The sequence below is a fragment of the Carica papaya genome, chromosome 2, assembly GCF_054855325.1.
Source record: "Carica papaya isolate Zhongbai chromosome 2, ASM5485532v1, whole genome shotgun sequence".
Lineage (NCBI taxonomy): Eukaryota > Viridiplantae > Streptophyta > Magnoliopsida > Brassicales > Caricaceae > Carica > Carica papaya.
The window spans coordinates 2,739,817-2,762,787 of NC_142310.1; the positions used below are offsets into that span (position 1 = coordinate 2,739,817).

The 22,971-nt window shown below is 34.0% G+C and overlaps 1 protein-coding gene across 6 annotated transcripts; it reads left to right on the forward strand.

Annotated features, from left to right (window-relative positions):
• The first annotated feature begins 11,475 nt into the window (after positions 1-11,475).
• On the forward strand, positions 11,476-22,628 carry SUA (suppressor of abi3-5). 6 transcript variants are annotated; one of them, XR_015816817.1, is made up of 17 exons: positions 11,479-11,635; positions 12,333-12,693; positions 12,908-12,948; positions 13,257-14,013; positions 14,120-14,191; positions 14,371-14,463; positions 14,557-14,636; positions 14,829-14,982; positions 15,646-15,733; positions 15,829-15,920; positions 16,119-16,187; positions 17,088-17,267; positions 19,516-19,708; positions 20,442-21,362; positions 21,594-21,778; positions 21,929-22,051; positions 22,176-22,292. XR_015816817.1 is itself a non-coding variant. In XM_088212645.1 (16 exons), exons 2-16 carry the CDS (start codon positions 12,646-12,648, stop codon positions 22,353-22,355), a joined length of 3,153 nt encoding a protein of 1,050 aa, XP_088068771.1. In that variant the 5' UTR covers positions 11,476-11,635; positions 12,570-12,645; the 3' UTR covers positions 22,356-22,628. The 6 variants fall into 6 exon arrangements, 5 of the variants coding, with proteins under 5 accessions (XP_088068771.1, XP_088068766.1, XP_088068769.1 ...); XM_088212645.1 differs by lacking the exon at positions 21,929-22,051 and having other exon boundaries at positions 11,476-11,635; positions 12,570-12,693; positions 22,176-22,628; XM_088212640.1 differs by lacking the exon at positions 21,929-22,051 and having other exon boundaries at positions 11,480-11,635; positions 22,176-22,628.
• Positions 22,629-22,971: the final 343 nt, after the last annotated feature.

Sequence of the window (22,971 nt, forward strand, 5' to 3'; positions counted from 1 at the left end):
CTATTACCATGTATAACTTTTAACATTATTCTACTGATTTTTCCTCACCATATATATATATATACATATATATATATATATATATTGAAAAATTTCAATTCTTTACATGAGAGATATCTTAACCTTGCGCAAGAGGGTGTTTTTTTTTTTATATGGGATAATTCCATATGTAATAAAATATTAAAATCTCTATATAAGATATTACCATGTGTAAAAAAAAAAAAAAACATGTATTGTTATGTTAGAAGAGTACATTGTATGATATGATATGTATATAGAAATATATAAATTGTTTGATTGATTGGTCAACTAAACATAATACAAAATCACAAACCATTTTTTTTTTTATGAGGAAATCATAAACAATTTAAAACTTTTTGAAATTACCCAAATTAGTTATATAGTTCAGCATTTGGTGACTTGTATCCTAACCCATTTAATAGAAAATTTAATTTCTTAATTTAGATTAAATTCTACTTTTGTTTCTTGAAGAAACCAAAAAAAAAAAAGAGCAAAATCTAAACATAATTAACTTCCAAAAATCTTTTTCTTCTCTCATTTTTTTTTTTATATACATTCAATGTTGAGGGAGAGAATTTAATCAATTTTTTTAAAAAAATTAAAATTTTAAAAAATTCGACTAAAATATTTGATCGAACGAAACGAATTATATATAGTAATCAAATCAAGACCGACAAATAATTTTGATTAATTTAATTTTTATTCACTCTTACTCTTACGTATGTTCTTATATAATAATTATTTTACTTTATAAACACTAATGTCGAGTTAGTACTAAATTAAAATTACTATGACATCTAAGCTCCTTTTGATCATTGAGTACCAACTTTAATTTTTTTTTTTTAAAAATGAATAGAAGTGGCATTTTAGCACTTAATTTTTGAACAAATAAAACCAGATATTCATAACAAATTAGCCTTTTGACTTCCAATTAAGTACTACATTGATAAACCCACATTAGGATTGAATCATACCTTTGAACTTACTACTTAATTTGGCTTCCTCATCACCAATGCACAAAACCCACCATTAATTTTTGAATCACATCCTATATATATATATATGTGTGTGTATATGTATACCATTTTGTACCAATCTTCTAAAAGAAAACCTAAATAGTTGAATATTATCTTTTGTAGTTTCATAATGGCTGAATATGAAAAAATGAAAAAGCAGCTCCATGATATCATTTCTTCTATGAAAGATCAGGTACTATTTTTTTTCCCTCAATCTTTTTTTTTTTAATTTCTCTTTTTTCTATCTATACGTCGATCTATCTATTTATTCGGTTATATATCTAATTTTTGATAAATAAATAATCTAGTTTACATTCGTATAAATAGATAATCTACCTTACATTCGTCTTATCTAATATATAGATCTAGAGAAAGAAATATATTTTTCTCTTGTAGTGAAAGATAGTATTTAATATACGTAAATCAATAAAAGAATAATTGAAAAAAAAAATATCGATCTATAGATGTATAAAATATGAGAGACAATTTAAGTGATAATCCTAAACTCATCCTCAAAAAATTTTATAAATATATAATTAAAACTATATTGAACTACATTAAATCGATTGGCACATTAAATATTTTCTCCTATTTATATTTCATTTGTCTTCTTTGATTATGAGTCTTCTATAACAAAATCTATATTGTCTCTTGATACTCTTCAACATGTTAGCATTGAAACCATCTCATCTTTAGAAAAGAGAAAGCTCCCACTTAATTTTGTACCAAAGAACAAGTGATGATATATAAGATTTGTAGAAATTCATATTTATATTTTAATTGATTATTATGTCGGGCTCCTTCTAATTGAAAATAGATACATAAGATCAAATCTTTTTAATTGATTCATTGAGGACTCAATATACTATTGCAAGTTTATTCTTTCAAATTCAAATGATTTTTCTTTTTTATTCATTGTATAGATTGTGAGATGTATTACTTCTCTCTTGTCTTTTTGTTAATGAAATGATCATTAGTAATAATGACAAAGTTCATATTTCAAAATTATATTATTACATAAGAATTTTGAGATGAAAGATTTTGATCATTTCTTAATTACTTTCTTAACTTGAATTTGAGATGTCTGGCTATCATTAAATAATATACTTTTTTTTAAATCTAAATATGTATTTATGACTCTTACGTGCATGAGGTTATGATTATGCAATAATTCAACCTTATGTTGCTAAAAAGTCGAATTTACTTCTGATAATAAAAACTTATTAATCATCTGAGATCTTATTATTAGTTAATATTAACGTAATCTACTCATAATAACCTGCAATGATAGAATTTATTATAATCATATAATAAGCCAATTTGACAACTTTTTATACTTATAACTTTGTTACAGTCACATATTTCTATAAGGTAAAACATACTTAGTAAACTTATCGACTATTTTCATCTCGATTAATTTTGTATATTTTCACGTCGATTATGTCCATGATCCTACGTATTCGTCGTCAATTATTATTATTTTTTATCGTATCTGGGCAAGAAACTCATTCTTTGAATATTTGTTCATATAAATTATTTTAGTAGTGAAGTCTTCAAGCTTAAGGTTATAATAATTTAATAACTTCAGTAGCTTAGAAATCGAACTAAATGTATGCTAGATCTTAAATGTATATTCACATGGAATAATAATAATAATCTTACTTAATATTAATATCGTTATTCATATTAATAATCAACTGTAAATATTTATTTTTTATTTTATCATCACTTAACAGTATATAAAAAAGTTTTAAACTCTATAAGAATTTATGAAGAACGGATTATCACCTTGTATATATCTTCATTTTAAGGTTATCTTTTCTGTATTATATGTAATATATGTAAATAACTTGATTAACTTATATATAAATTTATTTGAAAAATTTTATCTCCAGTTGATAGTTTAACTTCACATTAATGTACTAATATATTTGACAATGTAGGGTATCGTGGATGATCGTCTAGCAATGGCTTACGACTTGAAAAATACTTCAGACAATCCTTTCTTCTTCGTTCAACTTTTTTCTACCTTTATTACGGATACTCATAAAACTTTAAAAGACATGAGATTAATTTTGTAAGTTTTCATCTAATTTTTTATATTATTCTTTGATCTTAACAATTTTTGTTTTTTTTTTGTTAAATGTTATTATATTTCTTTTTTTTTTACAGAAATCAACCTGAGGTAGATTTTTATGAACTGGGAGAATTTTGCTTGAAAATCAAAGGAGGGGCATCTTGGTAATTGCATATTTACTTATTTCTTTGCAAACTTTTTTGAGTGCAACTTAAGAATATAAGATAATATATATTAAACTTGTCCCTATACAAGAGTTAGAATTTAAACCTCCAATATAATTAAAAATAGTTTGTGTCAATCAAAACTCACAAATAATTGAACTAGTCATTTGATGAGCCATTTTAGTTATATATTTTTTGCATATTTGTTTTATAAAAGTTTAATAGGGACAAGAAAAAACATGTATTTTTTATAAGAAATATGAGTAACGCTTGTAAATCTCGTATGCAATACGTAAATCTAACTAACTGCTATACATATACGTCACAAACTGCAATTGATTATGGTTAATGGATGATCGATATTTTCACATTATGTTTACAAAATAGTGAGTTTGAATCCAATTAAATATTTTTGTGTCATCTTTGGTATATTGAGATACTATCAGTTACGTTATTATTAGTGTACATGTATTATGTTAAGTAATTTTATATATATTCATTAAGTTAATATTTCTACAGCATCGGTGCTTTCCGTGTCGCAATGAGATGTCAGGAATTCCGAACTGTTCTTCACGAAAAATCAAGGGAAAGGTAAAAAAAAAAAAAAAAAAAAGGAACATATTTCTAGTTCAATCATAAAAAACAATCTTATGCTAAATATATACAGTCTATGAAATGTATGTACATATATGTATAGATTCCTCTCTCCAGATAGACTTGGGGGAAGTTATACTGTTGTACAAATACAGATCATTTCATGAGAGGAAGTAGATATTGGCCGAGCCCTGTGATATGTCGTAAAATATTTATATATATGTGCTGTATATATGCCATCAAATATAAACCTTACTACATATCTTATTAATCGTGGGTTAATTAATAATTAGCTTTAACTAAAAATATCTGGATTTGTTTATCATGGTAATTACGAATGCGTTCTTTTGCTTTACATTTTAGTTCTTCCTTTGCATGAGCTAATCTTTTGCTTTTTCCTAAGTAAAAAACTCTTTGATTTCTGCAGGTCTACCATGGCTTTGAATGCAATCCAGCATGACTTTTTAATGTTGGATACAAAGAAGAACATCCTTATCGAGGTAATATATATATAACATGCATATAGGACAATATTGTTTGAGTTCTGTAATGAATCATAGATTAACTGTCTTATTCTCTTAATAAATAGAACAAGGAGCTCTAGTCTAACCTATTAAGGATCAAATCATTTGAATAAAATATATAATTTTGATCAATTCTTATATATCAATTAAGTAAAATTTAGGAATTGAACAAGAAAACATATGTTCGAACTAAATAAAACACTAGTCGTCAATTTATCTTTAATATTTTTTGGATAGATGGTAATTGAATATCAGGTTTTGATCTTCGTCTTAGTTAATAGTTTAATATAGGTTTTGAACTAAATAAAACACTAATTTTCTTTATTTTTTGCTCTTATTTAATATTTTTTAATTAATTTTTAATGATGCAGCTGGAGAAGAAAATTGTCGCTATTGAAAATGCTCGAGCATGAAGCAAAAGTAAACAAACCGATGAATGAATTTTCCGAAAAGAATTTGAAATAATAATGGAGTAGTAAACTCTTTGTGTTGCTTGTTTATTTGAGCAAACATTAAGATATTTGCTTTTATCTTTTGAATGTTTCCATTTTATTTAAGAAGGAAGAGACATTGCCTTCATTTAATAAGTATGTGATGATTCCAACATATAATATATTGGACTAATATTTGATTTTTATATTGTGTTAATATTGTTTCGAAGTTATTTATATTGTGGTTTTATATCTATTATCATATTTTTATGTGTCTATGCAATTTATGTTAGAATATATTAGATTTATTATATTATAATTTGTTGTGAGTAGAAGGGTCTTTGGTGGAAGGAAGAGGCAATGCTTCTGAATTACTGTACTACATGTTGAATCTCATATGAGAATCAACCAACTCTCTCTTTGGTTTAGCCACTTGAATGCTCGTCTAATTTGTATTGGATATATTCCAAGATTTAGACGTGCAATATGGTAGATAACCATGCTTATTGTAACACTTGTCCACTGTGTATCTAATAAATATGTAGTATGTGCAGGTTAATCTCTTATTAGCAGTAACTCAACTAGTTCCGAAATTAAACTTCATATTTCCTCCTGAATTATTGCCAACACTTGGTCTAGACGATTGTCATCTCCGTTGATATGTTAAAACTTTATTTACATGCAATATATTAGAGTTAAAATTTTGCGTAGAGACTCGTGTGCTAAGACTTCTTTTATATTTTAATACTAGTGCAAATACCTTATTCAATGAAGGTAATGACTCTAGAAGTAGGATTTGCAACTTCACAACACTAAATAACTCATTTAGTCCTTTTAGAAATCTAATTGTTCGATCTACCTCTTGATATCTTCTAATTATAGTCGTTACACTACATACACACTGCAATCTACAGTTATAAAACGACACTGGTCTCAAATTTGATAATTCATTCCACACTATCTTTAATTATGTAAGAATATTATATAACAGAATATGTTTCTCATTTTATGAAGTAAATCTCCTATTGGAGTTAATATGTTCTGATAATATCACTTTGTGAAAGCTTATCCTGTAGGTCTTTCAATAAGTCTCTTGCATAATTGATCTAGATTATACTTTGAGCAATGGATGGAGAGAGTGATCATATAATTAAAGAAACTATTATCATATTAAAATGTTTCCATGCTCCATACATAGGGTTATATTTAATTGAAACCTGTATAGAACCATCCACAGGTTTCAACTTATTCTTTGAGATCAACACTATCTTCATCGACCTTGATTAGGAATAAAAGTTGTTAATTGTAAGTACGATTGAAGTGAGCTGGAATGAGTGACTCGTTTGAATGCAGATAAAATGAATTTGTCAAAACTTCTTCGGACTTTGAAGAACCTGAGCTAATAGAAGTAGTATCCATGAATTTTCACTACAAAACTTCGAAGTTGATATGAAGAATACAAAATATGATGAACTTAGAGTTTTCTTTCAAATTTAATTGAAGTTCAGTTAGAAAAATTTCCAAGCTCTAATACCATAACATGATACAACATGCATTTATAAATATTTATATTACAGAATTGAGAGAAAATTGATGAAGATTTAAAGTAAATGAAGGAGATAAAATAATAAATGTTGGGGAAACTAAGATTGAGAAAATGAGTCAAGATTTTGGAATAATCAAAGAAAGTGTGTTTTGTTCATTAAATAAAGGCATTTATATAGGGAAAAAAATGAGTAATTATAAAACAACCCAATAACTTTAATAAAAATATACAAAGACCCTTTTTGTGATATCTTAAGTGTTAATTAAGACAAATGAGTGTCAAACACAAATTCAAAATAACGAGTGCATGATAAAATTTATGCAGTAGAACAAAATTATTACAAATCTTTTACAAATATATATGAATTTCAATACATACATATAATGAGGTCAGAAGTGGCTACAAAATACAAAACAAAACATAAAGGTTACTTCTTTCACTACGCTATTGGACTCATCAGAGTGCGAGAACACTTATGCACTCAAAATTGTGGATTCAGGGGATTCTCATAGACTTCCAATGGTAGGTCAGCCTGCGGCTCCTCACTTTTTTCTTCATATGGAGGGGGGACATGAAAAGAGTGAGTTCCAATACTCAGTAAGGAAAACAATATTAAATTAACATCATAAAATTTAAAAAATTAATTGTTTTATCTTATCATTTAACTTCCTAGTTTACCTATCTCACATTATAGAAAACTATTTATTTATTAAGAAAACAATACGTTAATACAGGAAAGCAAACATACATCATGTTCGATAATAGAGAACATCAAATAAATCATGAAATACTCATATTTTCATGTCATGTTTCGCGAAATGTTTACAACTTCCATCTCTGAGAGCAGATATAGATTTCTAACTAGCCAAGTGGAATGACTAGATCATATACAGATATGAAAATTTGCTCAAGCCTATTCCCAACTAGCCAAACCATGGTACAATCTATGACCACGATCATATCAGTCATAGTGGTCCTAACAGATATCTACAGTCACAATATTATTTAGTCACGGGTGACTCCTACAGATAGTGCGACACCACTCTTGTCAGAAGTTATGCCGTCATCCACTGAGAGTGATTCTCTTATGTCTTTATAGACCAGATAGGGGAGGGAGAAATAGATACTCCGAAGGAAAATGAGAACAGATACTTCGAAGGGCAACAGGAACAGATATCCCTCGGAGACAAAAATTCTAATGAGATACTTGATGTAACGGTCCTGGAATTTAAATGAAGATGTATGTATTAAAAATCTTAAATGCAGAAGCGTAATAAAAATTTTGATTAACATCCCTTACACAATAACTAAAAACATACTCAAAACATGAAAGAATAAGCTAATTAAAAGAGATACTCGAAATAAAAACTATAAATAAAGCTATAAAGTCCTTACGCGTCTAACTCGCCGTCTTCCTACGGAACGGGCTCGGGAACTACGTCTTCCTGATCTGAAATGGTTAAGTAAGGAATGAGCTATACTAGCTCAGTAAAGACATCACACTATCTCACTGCCACAAAAATAAAGGTAGGTAGAAAACAAAAATGACTAATGGAGCATAATTTATAACAAATTCATTTATTAACATAAAAACTTTTACTGTCCACTTATCTCGGTGAGATTCATGAAAATAACATATGAAAACAGTAACATTATAACCATCATAAAATTATATCGACTTTGTAACAGAACACATATCATATTTTGACACTTCAATAATCAGACAATAAATTTCCTATTTTACCAGTCTACTAGTATCCATGGGGATCCATAGGGGGTTCCCGCTACACGTGAACCATGAACATTAATAACCTGATTCCAGGACCGTTCTCATACCTGGTCCGGTATGGGCGCCAAAACTATAAACCTAAATACCCCGTCCAGTATGAGGGTGAAACGGGCCGTCCCCATACCCCATCCGGTATGAGAGACCACATTCCCAGTAGGATTCCCTAAGGACTCGGTCCGTCCACCATCTCCCAGGATATCTAGTCAGGCTGTCCACATTATCCACTTATCAATTCACATAACATTTTTACCCTTTTTCTTGGTCTCAATTATTCAATCACACACAACATGTAAACCAATAATTGACACCAAATAAGACAACACAGTATCGAGTTCACCATAATACAAACCATAATAAAAGAAACCATGATTCATACATACGAGATCATAAAATAATTACATCAAATATCATACTGCATTTAATACTGAAAAATAGATCAAACAACAACTGACCAACAATGTATCAGATTCGAGCTCCATTGGCAACCTCAATCAATTACACATCTATAAAGTCACAAAATACCATTTAATTATTTATTAAGCCTTAATATCGTGGTAGGAAGTAGGGTGAGAGATCCTTACTTGTTTCGGGGTCTGAAATCGGCTCTACAGTGCGCCTACGGGCTGCCCCTAATTTTTCTGAATTTTTTCCCGAAAAACTGAAATGCACTACCAGTACCTGTACGTGTCCCAAAAAATCCCAAATCAGACCTAGGGCCCATTTCGGCCAATATCAGAATTCCGGCACGGCGGCGATCCGCCGTGCTTCGGCGACGGCGCTGCCACTTGCGGCGGCGATCCGCCTCGAGTTGGCCATTTTTGGCCGAATTCAGCCAAACTTGCATTGGTCTTTTCGATAAAACAACCCTATAGCCCTTAGTGGGCCAAAAAATCACGAAAAACTGAAACTTACCGGCATCGGTGCTCTCGGGTGCGGCGGCTTCTCCGGCGTGAATCGCGTTTTGATGTTTTGCTCCAGTCAACCTGTAGAGAAAAGAACGGTGATCACATGGGTATAAAAATTGCATCGAACGGAGGCTGGGAAGGGCCTCATTGGAGGCAAAAACAGAGGGAAGCCGCGAGGGCAGCGGCGGACTTCGACGGGGTTTTTCGGTCGATTGGCCGGTGGTTTGGCTCCGGTTTGGCCGTAGGCGGATTCAGCATCGAAAAACGAGCCAGGGGAAGAAAATTTACCTCGATTGGCGGTCGAAAAATTCTCCGGTGCAGCGGCGGGTGGCGGCGGCCGACTCCTCCAGCGAGGCACTGGCAGCTAGGGTTTTGTGGTCAGGTGTGGGTGGGGTTATTTATACCCTTCGCCTTTTAATCTCAACCGTCCATCAAGATTAAATATGGATCGTCTGATCGCGATTTATTTGGAATTAAATCTGAGCCGTCCATCGCGATGCAATTTGGACCCTTCCTGCCTGATTGAATCTGGGCCGTCCGTACGCGTGAAATCTGGGCCATCCGTGCGCGCGGAAACGGACCTGGACCATCTGGTCGCGCGCACGCGGATCGCCCTCGTGGCTCGTCCCATGTCAGCGTTTCCTTGCCACGCGGTGTGTCCTGGTTGGCCGGGGCTGCTGACGTGGCACAACTTTTTCAAATTGCGTTTTGACCCCCAATTTCCGATTTTCTTTTCAAAAACACCCACAAAGTCCAAATTTTCACTCTTTTTTTCCAAAATCAATTTCAATTAAATCCAAATAATAATTTTACCCAATTTTATCATTACTATTATTTTTATTTTCATTAAATTAAATTAAATTAAATTTTATTAAAATCTAAAAAATTAAAATAATACAAAAAAAATAATTTGGGTGTTACACTTGATGCAATATGCATGTCAATGCAAATACACTTCAGACCATACATGTTTCATTCAACTTTTATCTTTTTCTTTTCTTTTATATTTTTACTGTTACCGATTACATATTATATTTATTACATGCAAATTCATCAAATGTTTGTAATTCACATAAAATGCTTGAAAACAAGAATAATTCGACTCATCTGAACACATATGCATACAAAACAGGCAAAATATCAATCATACTAAATTTGTTTATCTAAAAATATTCCTTAAGACGTTGAAAGAAATATTAAATTATTTACCGAAATCTAAATATTTTCTCCTTCACTGTTTTTTTTCCTTCTCTTCTTCTCTTACTATACTATTCTCTCTCTCTCTCTCTCTCTCTCTATCTCTCTAAACATTTGAAAATTAGAAGAATGAAAGTGTTAACAGGAAAGGAGAAACAGATGATCGGCACGAAAAACGAGGGAGAAGGGCCTCCTCCACTAGCGACGGCGGCCCACTGCCCAAGGCAACGACGGTGCACTGTAGGCTAACTTACAGGCGCACAGGCCTCCTACTGTGTGCAGGCCCCAGGCGCATAGGGCCTATCCGTGTAGGCCTGTTGCACGCGAGGTGACGTACGGACGACTTGCCTATGCACAACAAGACACATTGGTTCTAGCCTCACGCCGTGCGCACGGATATGACATGTGCGTTGTGCACACGTCCCGCAACTATTGTGCGTGCGCACAGTACCCAGCACCTGCCGGGCAACCAGGCTCCTCACAGGATTTTTCCTGTGGGATTTTCTTCCCAATTCGTCGTTTTTCGATTTTTTTAATTAAATTTTATATTTAATTTAAATAATTTAGAATAAAATTATTTTATATAAAATTAAATAAATAAAAATAAATTAAAATCACAAATCATAAATCACGATAAATATTATGTAGCGTAAATTAATTAAATTTAAAGTAGGCAAAAGATCGAATAAATAAAGTTTCTAAATTATTTTAGCACAGTAATAAACGAGGTATTATATTTTTATTTATAATAAATTACAAAATAATTAATCCAATATACTCTAATAATATATATTATACAACGTACATATATTTGTATGATTATATTTAATTAGTTTAGATATTAATGCAAAGGAGCAGTTGCCAGACTATATATATGAAATATTGTTTCCTTAGATTTGACAATTACATAATAAAAAATAATAAGAATTAAACTATTCTCGAATTTTTATGCAGAATTAGAAGGAAATTGAATTTCATATTTCATTATATTTGACAAAAGTAAAATTGCATTATTTCGATTTATATAAAAATTTTTATTAGTTAATTTGTAAATAAATTAGATGTTTATTTCAGAAGGAATTAAAAAATATAATCAATAATTTTCTTCTTGAAATTTTTTTAAATCAACGACTGTTTTGAGTTACCTGACCTAAAATTACACATGAGGTGAAATAGACAGCCATATATATATATATATACACACACACACACACACATACATACATATGATATGATATGCGTATGAAGCGATGATGAAAACATCGTCATAGAGCTTGCTCGTGGCCGCAGAAGAGAAAACCCTAACAACGGAGGAAGACGAAAGAGAAGAGGACCGACCCGTTATCACCCGATCCGACCCGTATCTACCTGGTACGTCTCTGTCCTTCCTGGTTTTACTCTGTCAATTAGTGTTTATTCCATTCGCAAGATTCATCTGTTTTGTTATTTATTGAATCATTGAGCAAGCACTTGAAAATCGATCACATCTCTTAAATTACATTTTTGCTTTTATCTTTCTCCTAAAAATTTCATGGTCTACAGTGGTACGTCTCTGTCCTTCTTGGTTTTACTTCGCCAATTAGTGTTTATTCCATTCGCAAGATTCATCTGTTTATTATTTATTTAATCATTGAGCAATCACTTAAAAGTTGATCGCTTCTCTTAAAATTACATATTTGCTTTTATCTTCCTCCTAAAAATTGCATATTTTACAACACTTTCGTGTCTTTGTATTCGCATATGCATGAGTTTAATTTTGTAAGTTTGTCTTATTCGTAATAGCTTTACTATTGTCACATGGGTGAAGTTTGAATCGCTGCAAGTACTTTTGTAAGTTTATGTATAATCTTTTGCTTCTTGTTTGATCATCTAATACCTGAAAAATTAATGATTTTTTTTTTTTTTTTGGTGAAACCATTTAGTTTTACTCTGCCTGTTTATTTCGTTGTTCTTTTCGTAAGTGTTCGGTTCATTCTTGACTTTGTGGTTCTTTTCATTTTCCTCCTAGTATGATCGAATTTTTTAAATTATTGTCAAGTCTACTCATTGATAATTTTGATTGTTGAAGATTGATTTTCCCGTCAATAGGATGGTATTCATGGTTTGTTAGCTGATGGTTTCCACAAGGTCATCCATAGTGTGTTGTTAAAAGAGGATTTGGAAGAATGGGTTTGTCTGACTTTCTGGAAAGGATTTCATTTTTGAGGATTCAAGTTGTAAAAAGGAAGGCTGAGGCTAAGTCATGGAAATTGTTCGTTCTTGGTTCATCAGGATATAACTGTGTCTGTTTGTGCATATATTACAGGAAAAAGGGTTTTAGTCATTACGCTCCTGAAAATTCTGAACGATCGTCGAGACTTGCAGGGGTTAACGCTGGAGAAATGGATCCTGGTCGATATAGTCTTCAGCAAGGATGGGATAATAACAGCGTAATTGTGGTTTCCTCCTTAATAATCACCTATATGGGATGGTATTACCGAAATTATTAGGGATCATGTGATTGTCCATTTTTTTTCCGGCATCTCATCCTTAAAGAAAAATGAGAGAAAGCTATGGGGCATTGAGGATATGGACTGGATTTGCCTAACCTCCTATCATGATTGATATTTGTTGCTGATATAGCTTATTGTCTTGAATCCACAGGCTCTGGAGGGGTATGGTGCAGTCCATGAGCCAAATTATCGGTGAGTTCTGATTGTTGCTTATCACCATGTAGGTTACATAGCAAATAAGGATAATATTGTTTGCTTTGGAATTTTGACTTAGGTTTATGTTTTAGTGGTATGTATTCAGTGACATGTGAAAGGGGCTGCTGAAGTTTGTTGAATGTTAACAACAACTTTGCGGCTCAACTTAAAGTAATGACATAATTTGAAGGACATGCATGTATAAATTCTCTATGATGTACATACCTGCAGTTTATTTATATAATTGATTTATAGTATCATGTTTTATCTTTTCCCTCCCCCTCCATTTGGTGTTTTTTGTGCAGGATTGGTGGATCATATGATGAGAGGAGATTTCTAGATGAAAGGTACTCGAGGGATAACGTCTACCAAAGAACTGCTTTCCATCGGGACACTTTGGAGAGAGACAATTATCCACCCCCACCCTCAGCTATTGGTGTTTGGCCTCAGGCGAGAAGGAGAAGTTATGAAGAAGAATATCCCATTGAGAGGGAATCTAGGCGGCATGATAAGCCTTATGCTGAATCATATCATGAGATGGACAATTTTCGTGATAATGAAATTGAATCATTTCATGATTTTAATAAGTTCCGAGATGGCTATCACAATATGGATAACTATCGAGATCATGGACTTGACAGAACTTCTAGGTTTGGAGGACGTGATCGTGATGATTATGCTTATGATGATTATGATTATAGGTCTTGGGTTTCTCATCAGAACAGAGAGGATAGTCATGAAAGAGACTATGACTATGGAAGACATAGTTATGATTCTGATTATGATAGGGGGAGTAGGAGAGATGGCAATTGGAGGAGGCGTGAATCTCGTGATCGAGAGCGGGATAAAAGATGTTTGAGTCGAGAAAGAGATCAAAGTCCACATAGAAGGCATGAGAGGTCTCGATCTCGCGGACGTGATGATCGACCTAGATCAAGGTCCCCTCGAGGTCGAAGTCATGGAAGAAGTCAAAGAGAGGATAGCTATGATGATGATCGCCATGAAAGAACTGAAAAGCGAAGGGATCGTGAAGAGAAACGTCAACGAGAGCATTATTCTGTAGTATGCTTTTTTCATGCAAACTTTCATATTTTAATTGGCTTCTTTGTTATGCTTTATCATGCAAACTTGCATATTCTAATTATCATATAATTTGTTCATCTTTTAGGCCCCATCTGCAACTGTTGTTGTGAAGGGTCTCTCGCAGAAAACAACTGAAGAAGATCTGTATCAAATCCTTGTAATGCTCTACCAATGTGATTGGCTTTCTTAATGTTATTTGTATTTGCATTCAAGTGTTTGGCTTGCCTGGATGCAAGGCTTGCTACTAGATTTATACAATAACAAACAGGAATGATACTATTAGCACAAGGATGACTTGATAGAATGTAATGTTTTTTGGTTCTTCCTTATCAACAGGCTGAATGGGGACCCCTTCGGCATGTCCGTGTGATCAAAGAACGAAATTCTGGCATTTCTCGTGGTTTTGCTTTTATTGATTTTCCTACTGTGGTATTTTGGCGTGTCTTCCATTTTGGTTTATGCTTTCACCCTCTTAAATTATTTCAAAGAATAATTTAAGGTGGTGCTAATTGTTGAGAGCAGGGAGCAGCACGGGCAATGATGGATAGGATTGGGGATGATGGTCTTGTTGTGGATGGCAAGAAGCTCTGTTTTGAGTACAGGTGCTTTGGTCTCCTCATAAAATCCTATATTTAGCTTGCTGTCATATCTCCCTGAACTTCAATTGCAATCTTTCACATTCATAAGCAGTTGTCCTCTCTGTTATTTTTTATTATGAACAAAGTCTGCTCTGCCTGCACTAGTTATTATGTTCCGCAAGCAAAAACATTGCGCTTAATTATGTTGTTTTACAGCAGCAAGCCAACTGGGGGGACAGGTGGATCTTTTGGTCAAGAAAGTGCTGGGAGGTCAGGTCATGCTAATCATAAAAGCATCATGGTGCCATCTGATTGGATGTGCATTATTTGTGGTTGCGTCAATTTTGCACGACGAACATCCTGCTTTCAGGTTTGTTCCTTCTGTTAGTTTTTTATTGATTGGGGTGACTTAAGGTTATCTAAGTTGGAGATCAACTTGATGTTAGACAAATTAGCAATCAATTTATCTCTTTAAGAACTTGGTGCAAAATTAAATATCATGTTTAAGAACTCTTGATGATTTGACGAGAGCATACAACTGGACATTAAGAAAGTTCTTTGAATAGCAATCAATCACAAATTGATCTAAAGAATGAGATTGCTAAAAAACTCAAAAACTTCTGTATCACTGGCCCAAGCCCCTTGAATGTAGTAGTAGAGTGCTCTTCAGTGGAGCTTTCAGTATGGGGTTCAATCACGATTGTACTGAAAACTCCAGTCCTGAACGAAAATTTCTTTCAGAATCATATTTGGGTAGAAGAAAAACTTTTTACTACTACTACCTGCGAAACTAGACATCATTTATGCTTCTGCACCTGATAATTTGGAGCTACCTGCACATCCCACCTACAGATTCTTGTTCTGTATGTAATCTCTCGTACAAGAAAAAATTATTTACCTCGAGCTGTCCTTTTTTATGTGTCAAAAAGTCCAACTCTTTGAGTAACTGAACCTTTAAGACATTTTCTATAACCACAGATTGCTTAACATTTATTATGTCAAATTGTTGAAGCTCCATTTTGAATCTCTGTAGTGTAATGAGCCGCGGACAGAGGATGCTCCACCAGCAGATATGACTTTATCAAATCCTGCATCATTAGGAAAGAAAGGATCAGATGCAGGTTGATACTAGCTATTCCTTGTTTGTTTATTGGGTATATGATGTGCCATGTCTTAACATCGGCATCTAATCAATTGTGAATTGATGTATTATCAGGCCCTACTCATGTTTTGGTCGTGCGTGGATTAGATGAAAATGCTGATGAGGAAATGCTTCGCTATGAGTTCTCCAAACATGCTCCGATTAAGGTATCGATATGTTGAACATGTATAATTCTTGCACGCATGCATGTATGGTTATGCTCCAACGATTGATTGTGATTGTGCTGTGTCCATAACATGTACAGGCATGTACTAGTTACTATGCATCTTTGCGTGCATGCTTTGGCTGTATGCTTGAGGGACTTATAGTATTTGGTCAAACTTATATTTGATTGTAATGTGCAGGATCTTCGTCTTGTCCGGGACAAGTTCACTCATGTTTCAAGAGGATTTGCATTTGTACATTTCCATTCGGTATGCAATCTTTGCTCTAGTGGTAATTAAGTGACTTTCTTTCTTGCACTCCTGCTGTTCCAAGTCTTTCATAATTCAAGGTTCTAAATATAAGAATCACCAAGAAATCATATTCTTGAAAGTTATCCTGTATGTATTAATATTGTTCAATATCTAGGCTGTTAAGACTTAATTGACTATCCAGATTTATCTAGGTTGTTGAAAAATGTACTGCAGCTGTAACAGCTATAGAGCTCTCAGTTATTATTACAGTCTAGAGATTATTAAGTGCGCCTTGTAAGGGCTTTGTTAAGTCTTTTCATTTTTGCTATTTCTTTTTCCACCATGCCTATACAGTGGAATGATTAGTTTATTCCTGGAATTTGGTAAGAAGAATAGTACTCCAATATCATTTTGTAATAAAATCAATTCAATATGTAAGAGGGATGCGGAGTTCTGTAATCATATTCTCCTTTGATACCCATTTGTGTATAAATTGTGGACCTTGGTTTGTGGGTTAGTGGGGATCAGTTGGGTGATGACTAGTTCAGTGAGAGAAGATAAATGTGTTTAGAAGGGTATTCGTGGAGAGAAGAAACACGTGTCTTATTCCACTTGCTATCTTTTGGGTAGTGTGGAGAGAGAGGAATAGGAGAGTTTTTGAGGGGTTGGAAGACAACTTTGATAGAGTTAGAGATAGATAGTTGTAGACCCTGAATTTTTTTATTATAGGTCATCCTCTTCACACAATGGAGGATTTTGGGGACCTTATTGATATTTTGATTGACATGTAAATATGTTTAGCAAATGGCTCAGTAATCTTTTGGTGCTTGTGAATGAATGAATGAAACCATACTTTTTATCTCAGAAAAAAATATCAATTCAATACGGGAACTTTAGCCATAGTTTTGATGTGTTAAGGTGGATGATGCAACAAAAGCACTTGAAGCAACAAACGGAACAACTCTTGAAAAGAATGGACAGATCTTAAGAGTGGCATATGCAAAGAGCATTCTTGGTCCTGGATCAGGGACATCGGGATCTTCACACTCCAGCAGCCTTGCGGCTGCTGCAATTGAGGCAGCAGCATTTTCTCAGCAGGTATGTTAGTCGGTAAAATCTCAATTTTATTCATGGTAACTTCTCTTTTTGTTTTATGTGTCCCTAAATTGATGCCTAAGATGTCAGGACAAGTAGAGTTTGAAACCAACTTGTTCAGGGATAGTTTGTATATTAGAGAGATAGAGGGCAGAACACAAATAGGTGTAAATCATAGACCAGAGCAAATTAAGTATCAAAGGTGAAGAATTACAAGGGAGAAATAGACAGAACGAATAGACTAGACAAAACTATTACTAGAGGAAAGAACAAAGAGAATAACAGGAATTAGAACCTAGCATTGATAATTCATCATTTCTATTGTTGATAGTTAATGGCCCCCTTTATATTAGCACTAGTTACAAGTAATAAGGATCTTATCTACAATCAAATAAGATAAATAAGGATCTTTCGAAGACAACTTGAATGAATCCAACGTTTGCAATATTTCCTGTGGGGTTGCCTTTGGAAAACCTTACAGCTTGGACTCTTCTAAGCCAGGAGAAGCCCTAACTGAAGATTTTAACCGTTTCTTGTATTCTTGCAGAGTACCCTAATAATTCTTCCATCTTCTGCATATAGGTTGAATGTGTATCAATCCTTCTCCAACAACAATTAACATAAGACAGCAACCATTTAGAGAATGATTAGCACATATCACATCCTTAAGACGTTATTGATCCGAGCTAATCATGGTAGTATCTCTATACCCTCTGTGCATCCATAAGGACCACAAATATGTTACAGAAAATCATATGTAATTCAGTAATAAATTATAAATTGTAATCAAAAGTTCATTGGATTCTATGCCAAAGATATCGACTGTAAACATAATGTCTCTAAAAATGAATATAGAATGCAAATATCGCCAAACTGACCTCAAAAAACAAGAACATCCTAGAAAACCATATGAATGGTGACAGTCAGTCATGAAGGGCTTGAATTGGTTTCTACTAACTAGTCTGGTAATATTTCAATAAAAAAACAACTAACTAGTCTGGTCAAATATGAGAAAATTGGTCAAACAGAATAGTCCCACTTGCAGGTCAATGATATGAGGTTCATGCGCTGGGCTCTGGTCACTGCTAGAATTGGTGGTGGTTGTATTCGGAGGTCTAGCAAGGCAGTGATGGTTCATGTTTGGCATCGAGTATTGTGTTTTCTTGAGAAATTAATGGTTGAAACTTGGTGGGAACGTTGGCCGAGGGTCTCAAAACGTGATGGCAGTGGCAGTTTTAAGCCACCTCATAGCAGTGGCCGGTAGTCGAGTGTAGCAGATGGTCTTGGCATGTGTGGATCTTTTGTCCTTTCTTGATTTTATCTTTTTCAGACCTTTTTTTCCGCATTTGAAGGATATGATATTCTTTTTTTTTTTTTGGTTTTTTAAGGAAACAGTTTTGGCAAGGAAGGTGAGCACAGAAGTTAGGCTTTGATACCAACTGATATGGGAAAGTATTCTGAAAAAATTTTAGAAAGTAGAGGGATAGACGTGGGGAAATAGTAGAATAGGAAAGAATGGAGGAAAATGGATTCAGAGATGATGAAATAGAAGAGAGAAATGAACAGAACGAGGTAGGATAAATGAAAAATAACTAGAATATATAGCAAAGGAGGTGATAGAAAATAAAATCTGAAACACAAGAACTTCTTAGTTCATTATCATCTATCCTCTTCTCTATTCTCTACTGTTAATATTTAGTGGCATTTTATGGGCACTTATTCTGAATGATAAGGAAATACTGCAGTCATAAAAAGTTAATATTTCAAATTCCTAGTAATTCTTAAAATCTACCTAAGGAAGCTAAGTACATTGAAGATACTAAATGACACATGAACCATGGAAGGAATTTTTTGGAAGACAAAAAGAATTGTCGCTCAAGGCACCAAGGGTTCCGTACATGTTTAGTAAGGATTTACAGAGTAGATTCAGTCAAAATACTTGAAGTTTTCCTTATCCTTCTTCATCATGGAGAGGATGATTCTTGAACAAAATCTAGGTTTAGAACAAATAATATTTAACTTGTCGAAAGGAGAGGAAAATATCCTAACAAGGCTTCTAAAAGAGCCCTTAGTAGTTCTTATTCTTTTTCCTTCTTATAATACTCACTGAATTGCTGAAGGAAGGTATTTCTGTCTTTTAGCTTCTGCAAATTCTAATGATTCTCTATCAATCTCTATTGGAATTTTTCATCCCAAGAATGAATTGGTGTTAAATGCTAATCAGAACCTTATGCCTTTAATTTGCCCTCAGTATGATGCTGTTGGATGGGCTCCAAAAGAATATAATCCCGATGACAAACAGTCCACTGGAGGACAAGAGCAAGGTGGTGCACAAGTGTCAGTTCAGAAAGATGGTTCTGCCCCACAGTCTGGTTTTGTGTGGGATGAAGCATCCGGTTATTACTATGATGCCGCTTCTGGATTTTATTACGACGGCAATACAGGTATTTGGAAAATGTGTTTGGTAACTTGGCACTTGCCTCATAATCATATGGTTTTCTCTTTTGACATTTGGGACGTTGATGGTGAAGTTTGCAAAAAATACATATATTTTTACAAGAATATTATTATTAGAATGAAAGAGAAATTTAGTATAAAGGAGCGTAAGATGTCTGCATAGAAAAGCATGAAATACAAAGAGACAAGGAAGATTCCTCAATACAAGAGAACTTTCCTATCATTTTGTGAAGTAGACAAAGAAATCCATTAGAAGAAACCTTGAGTCTTAGCCCATAGAGAAGTGAAGAAGGCCATTCTGACCCAAGGAATTTTATGTGGTTGAGGTCGAGTTTTGGAAACTCTGGCTTTTGCCCCTACGACAAGACCCATAATGCTCTTTTTTCCTCTCAAGACCAACAAATTAGTAGAAATAGAAATTACTTGGACAAACCCCCACCAAAATGTCAAAGAATCTAACCTAATTTTTCAACCTATATCTAGAGCTAAACTCATGTCTATGTGCTGGAAATCATGAGTATTGTTCTGGTTCAAATAATCTCTTTGGCAAAGGAATTAGTGAACGCATAATTTGACAAATGAGATGATGGGTAAGAAATTAAAAGAAGGGGATTCATACAAGAACAATTATATGTAGGCTTGACTTTGTGGATCTAGGTATTTTATCAGATCTTACCTTATGATTAATTGTTCAAATGACAAAGTTCTGGCAATATTCAGGTCTTTATTATGATGGTAACAGTGGGATTTGGTATTCATATGACCATCAATCACAGCAGTATATTCCTTGCACTGAGCAGAATGATAAGAAAGCTTCTGTCCAGCAAAATGAACCTTCTAAAACAGATGCTTCCAATAATAAGAAAGTAGTGATTTCTGCACCAGCTGCTACTGTAACATCAGTTGAGAAGGCAGCCTCCTTACCTGATGCAGTTCAGGCTGCTGCAGCAGCAGCTATTGCTGCAGAGAAAAAGGAGAAGGAGAAGGCAAAAGAAATAAAGCTTGCTTCAAAGAGCAGTATTCTGGCTAACAAGAAAAAAATGAATAATGTATTGACAATGTGGAAGCAGAGGAGTCATGAAGGTCAGGCAACTCGATTGGCACTGGATGACAATCCACCAAGTGTTTCAGCTGAGGATAGATCCTTTTCAGTTGGACAGTCCACAAAGAACAAGTTAAAACCTGATATGCCGAATGCAAAGGAGAATACTTTGTCCAGTTCAGGAGTTACTGCAACTACTGTAGCTGCACAGCCCATAAGCAATAGCTCAGGTGGCATTTTAAGGGGGGTCATAAGAAGTTCTGGAAGGGGGATTGTGAAGTCAGATGCATCATACTCGGGATCATCCAGTGGAATGACAACATCTACAGGTCAGGTTGCCGGTGTTGTAGGTCCATCTTCAAATTCAGATACATCCACTGCTTTCACTCCCTTCAGGACTGATGCATCAGCATTGGGGTCTTATAATCCATCAGTGGCTTCTGGGAGTGGCAAGAGGAGGTTCTCTGAGATGCCATCTCTTGCTTCCAAAGAGCAGCCTCCGACTACTTACAGGGATCGTGCAGCTGAGAGAAGGAGCTTATACGGTTCATCTTTATCTGTTGAAGACAATTTGCATGACATTGGGTTTGGAGATTCAAGTAAGCTTCCTTAACAATTCTTTTAAGTGGTGTGACCTACGTTGAAAGCCTATAACAAAGTAGGAATCGTTACATTTGACATCTTTTGCTTTCTTCATAATTAGCACTTGGATCTCTTTGGAAGGTGGTTTGATGAGTTTTTCAGTTATCCAAGTTGATGGGTTCATTGCATGCTTTTATGTCAATATTTCTATTAACTTGTGAGACATGTTGTCTTGATGAATTTCAAAGATCGAGATTTTGGATTCCGAAAGGGTTCTTTGGATCCAACACCATTCCCTCCTGGTGTTGGTGGAGGACGTGGAATTACAGCAGAAAATGTTCAGAGTTATGAAGTAATTACAGCAGATAAAGCAATTGATGAGAGCAACGTGGGTAACCGGATGCTTCGTAGTATGGGCTGGCACGAAGGCTCGGTATCATTCCTTCCTTTTTTGCCTCTTTTGCAGTTTTAATTATTGATCTTGTTGAATAAGATGCTTCTTTGTTAAACATCATAATCTATTCTTCTCTTAATAGGTCACTTGAATTTTCATACTGAAACAAGTTGTCTTCATTTTGAATAGCTTCTTTAATGCCATATCTGTTTCTACTTTGCACAAGAAGAAAAAATTTACTGGGAAAGAATATAATAAGAACCTTTTCAAGTATACCTGGCTGCCTCCCATAAACTTTCCCTTTGCTTCTTGGTATGTTAACAGTTGGTAGCTGTGTAAGTGCTCTGAGCAAAAGATCTTACTTGTTCTATCTTGCAAATTATTTTATTCTACTTTTTAATGGTTTCTGGGTTTTGGTATTTGGTTTGATGAACAGGGATTAGGAAAAGATGGAAGTGGAATGATAGAGCCAGTGCAAGCACAAGCTGTGGAAAATAGAGCGGGGCTGGGGAGTCAACAGAAAAAGGTTGATCCAAGCCTTGAGGTGCAGGCAGGGGACAGTTACAAAACTCTTATTCACAAGAAGGCGCTTGCTAGGTTCCGCGAGATGTCGTAAGTAGACGAAAATGAAACTCGCACCATGAACAAATGTCATGGCTTGGTGTCAATATCTTACCGGGTGGATGGACATAGGCTAAAACTTGTTTAGAACTTGAAATTGTGTGTAAGCCCAGAACTGGATTTGTCTTACATGCTTGCTTGCAACTGTCCTTTGTAGAAGATAGGCTCTGTAGATCATGTAAAAACAAGACAGAAGAATCTTCAGACTTAAAAAATTTTTGTCTGCCTTTATTGGGGAGATAATGTCGGAGCTTCCACCATTTTTACAGATTGGCTACTGTTATTACTTTTTTTGTTAGTTTGTGTTTTGGCTTACACATTCTTTTGTCCGTCTTTATTAGTACTGCTACGGTAATCGCCAATTTGATTTGCCATGTTTCTGTAATCTTGTAGCTCACCAAGGCATTGGAGTGGAAGGATTCTATGATTCTAAAATATAAATTCATTTACAGGGAGCCAACAACACATTAAAACATCTGTAACTTCAAATTTACTTCTTAGTTGTACCTGACTTAATCTTTTAATAAAAGCTTAATAATAATTTTTTTGAAAATGTGAAATTGGAAATATCGTAATTTTAATTGAGTTCATACATTAAAAACACAAATCAC

Coding starts and splice junctions, on each gene's coding strand:
- SUA (XM_088212640.1), top strand. CDS start 12,430: ATGGGTTTGTCTGACTTTCTGGAAAGGATTTCATTTTTGAGGATTCAA. Junction 14,637..14,828: donor AAGCTCTGTTTTGAGTACAG/GTGCTTTGGTCT, acceptor GTTGTTTTACAG/CAGCAAGCCAACTGGGGGGA. Junction 15,921..16,118: donor CCAAACATGCTCCGATTAAG/GTATCGATATGT, acceptor TGTAATGTGCAG/GATCTTCGTCTTGTCCGGGA.